Raw genomic sequence first — 2,952 nt, forward strand, 5'->3', positions numbered from 1 at the left:
AATTAAAAATTTAAATGAAAATTAAGTTAAAATATAAAAAATTTTAGTTTTAATAAAAATCAATAAACAAATAATGATGATAATTTCTAGAATAAAAATTATTTATTTGAATAAATTGAAAATTAAATATTCAAAAAATATTAGTAATAATAAAAATAATATTTTTTAATTAAATATACATAAGATCAATATCTAGAACTTAATGAGATAAAAGTGAAGAGCTTTTAAACTTTTTTTATTAATTAATATAGATTTAAATGATATTAATAAAAAAATTAATAATTACTTCTTCTAATCTATTATATTTTTTAACCTATTATATCATTTATTTTTTTTTCAAAAATATTGAATAGCAATTTATGAAATTTAATTAATTAATTAAGAATAAATGGTTAAAATGAACAAATAAATATAATAATTAATTAATTATCAAATATTAATTTATATAATTGGTTTTATGAAGAGATATCTAGAAAATTAATTTAACATTCACTATTTAAACTTAATATTTGTATTTAAAACATATAATTAAAAATATATATACAGTAGGAATTAGAGATGGCAAGTTATTTATTTAGTCATATTTGAAAAAATCTAGTAGTTAATTAATGTTCTTAAATATTATAATAATAATGTTGTTAGTAAATTTTTCTGTTTTAGCTCTGTAATTTTAGGAATACTTATAATATCTCTAAATATAGCAAATTGCCATACAAAAATTTCATGGTTTGCATACGACATATAATGAAATGTTTTTTTTATTTATTTATTTATTTATTAAAAAATCTTATTTATATACTCTAAATCCTCATTAATTAAGAGCCGCATAAATTAAGGGCCAAAAAAATATTTTTTATAAGGAAAACCTCAATAAAACCAAAATTATTTGATTTGAGGGTTGCAGTTAACAAGGCTTTAGGGAAAATAAGAAAATAAATTTTTATTTTAATCTTGTTTAAGTCCTAAATATTATTTAAATGATTACTAATAACAAAATAAAGGTTTTTATTTTTTAATAATAATTACAAAGTGCAATAATTAAAATAATAACTATTATAAAATAAGTAAGCGGTAATTACTATTTATTATAAAAAAAACTTCAAAATTTATTTGAAGATTGAAACTTGTGCTGGTTGAAAGTTAGAACTTGTTAATTTTCATTATTTATTTTGTTAATCTCCCTCATATTAGTTTACTTTTTATTTTTTTATATGATAAAAGGGTACTAAAAATAATAAATAGTAAACTTCCATTTCAAAAGCACAATTTTCTTTTTTCTGTACATACATACACACTTTTATTTATTTGGTTAATTGTTAGACTCATTTATAAGTTATAATTTATTTTTTTTTTAATTTATGACAGATAAAATATCATATGTATGTAAATTACAAATATAAATATAAATTTATCTATCGATCAGAAGCCATTGATACAAAATTTGATTCCACTATTAGATCTCACACATCTTTGATATTGTTAACAGTCAAATTATGAATTACAAGGAGTGAGCTCGCTCTTCGATCTAAGCTTTCTATGAGATTTGGAAGCTGACACTACGCTAAAGACTACCAGAAGCAACAAAACAAGATTAAAAATTCTCATTTTTAGTAACTTCAATTATGATTTTGTATGATCTTTTTTTTGAATTATTATATTATATTAAAAAAGATATACCTAGAACGCACTTTTATAGCCAAAGAAGTCCATTTACAAATAGATATTTATATAAATTAATTAATTTTGTATGTGATTTTTGTTAAGAAAATAAATATGCTAATATAGAAAATAAATAAATAAATAAATATATCAAACTTCAAAATCATTCATATTAAAATAGAGATTTGTAATCAAATATAAATGAAATATTTTTAAAATGTTTTTTTTACCTTTATTTAACTATTAATGTACAAATTAGTAAGTAAATAAATTAAGTTAGAAAGAAATTAATTGTTTTGATTGATTGAATTATCCATTAAAAAAATATGCTATATCTTAAATTATTTGAAAATGATAAAGAAAATACAAAAATACAAAAATAAAATTCAAGCATCAAAGAGCAAGAAAAAAATAAAGATTTTTGCCTAATTTTGTATTAAATATGAACAAATGTTTAATTTATATTTTAATAATTTTCTTTATTTGATATGAAATTCAAGCGATTGTTACTCCAAACAAAAAAACAAATAAATAAATGACTTAAATTTTTTTTTCTTTTTTGTTTATGATAAAGATGAAATTTTTGCTGATATAAATTTGATGAGACACAAAAAACTAGATCATAATTTATTTTTAGAGTGTTTGATGCTAATAAAATCAATTTTATATATTTTAATTTAAGTATATTATTACTAGAATAATTAGGTATTTCTTCATTAAAGCTGCATCATACTTTTTGGAAAATTCATACAAATAAAATTTGCAAGATAAGCTATAAATTATATTTAATTTTATTACAAGATTTCAAATGCAAACTAAATTATTATTTATTAATTTCTAGTGTTATAAAAATAATTCAACTATTTAAAAACCATTCGAAAAAATAATAAATATATCTATTTTCAAATACAACAGCAAATAGATTCAATATTTATTATTCAAATTAACAAAATTGTTATGAATTTTATTTTTTATCTTTTTTATCCTCTCTCTTTATTTCCTTCCCTTCATTCTTGTTTATTTAAGGCAAAAATAAAATCTTAAAATATTTTGTTACTCTTTAAAAATGTTTTAAAAGAAACTTCTTTAGACTTTTAAGTAGAATAGTTTTATTTTTGCAAGATAAACAAATAAATCGATGGATAAAGAATTTGACTTAAGTATATTTATTTATTTATATAAATACATTAAAATATATCAATCAATCAATTATCATATTCCACTTTAACATATTCATATAAATAAATACAATTATTGACTAATCTTTTCATTTTTTGTATTTTTGTGTTTAAT

General features: G+C 17.9%; 2 protein-coding genes across 2 annotated transcripts; one reads left to right on the top strand and one right to left on the bottom strand. All coding sequences in view use genetic code 6, as the record gives it.

Annotated features, from left to right (window-relative positions):
• Nucleotides 1–15: 15 nt before the first annotated feature.
• Nucleotides 16–356, top strand: TTHERM_01677230 (hypothetical protein; the record flags this gene model as incomplete). The annotated part of the gene is made up of 1 exon (XM_001026813.3): nucleotides 16–356. A coding segment is annotated over one exon (201 nt), but the record flags the coding sequence as incomplete, so codon positions are not given.
• A 1,063-nt stretch (nucleotides 357–1,419) lies between these two features.
• Nucleotides 1,420–1,755, bottom strand: TTHERM_01678230 (transmembrane protein, putative; the record flags this gene model as incomplete). Its single annotated transcript, XM_001026814.2, has 1 exon — nucleotides 1,420–1,755. A coding segment is annotated over one exon (336 nt), but the record flags the coding sequence as incomplete, so codon positions are not given.
• Nucleotides 1,756–2,952: the final 1,197 nt, after the last annotated feature.

The sequence above is a fragment of the Tetrahymena thermophila genome (genome assembly GCF_000189635.1).
Source record: "Tetrahymena thermophila SB210 genomic scaffold scf_8253972, whole genome shotgun sequence".
In the NCBI taxonomy this organism is placed as follows: Eukaryota; Ciliophora; class Oligohymenophorea; order Hymenostomatida; family Tetrahymenidae; genus Tetrahymena; species Tetrahymena thermophila.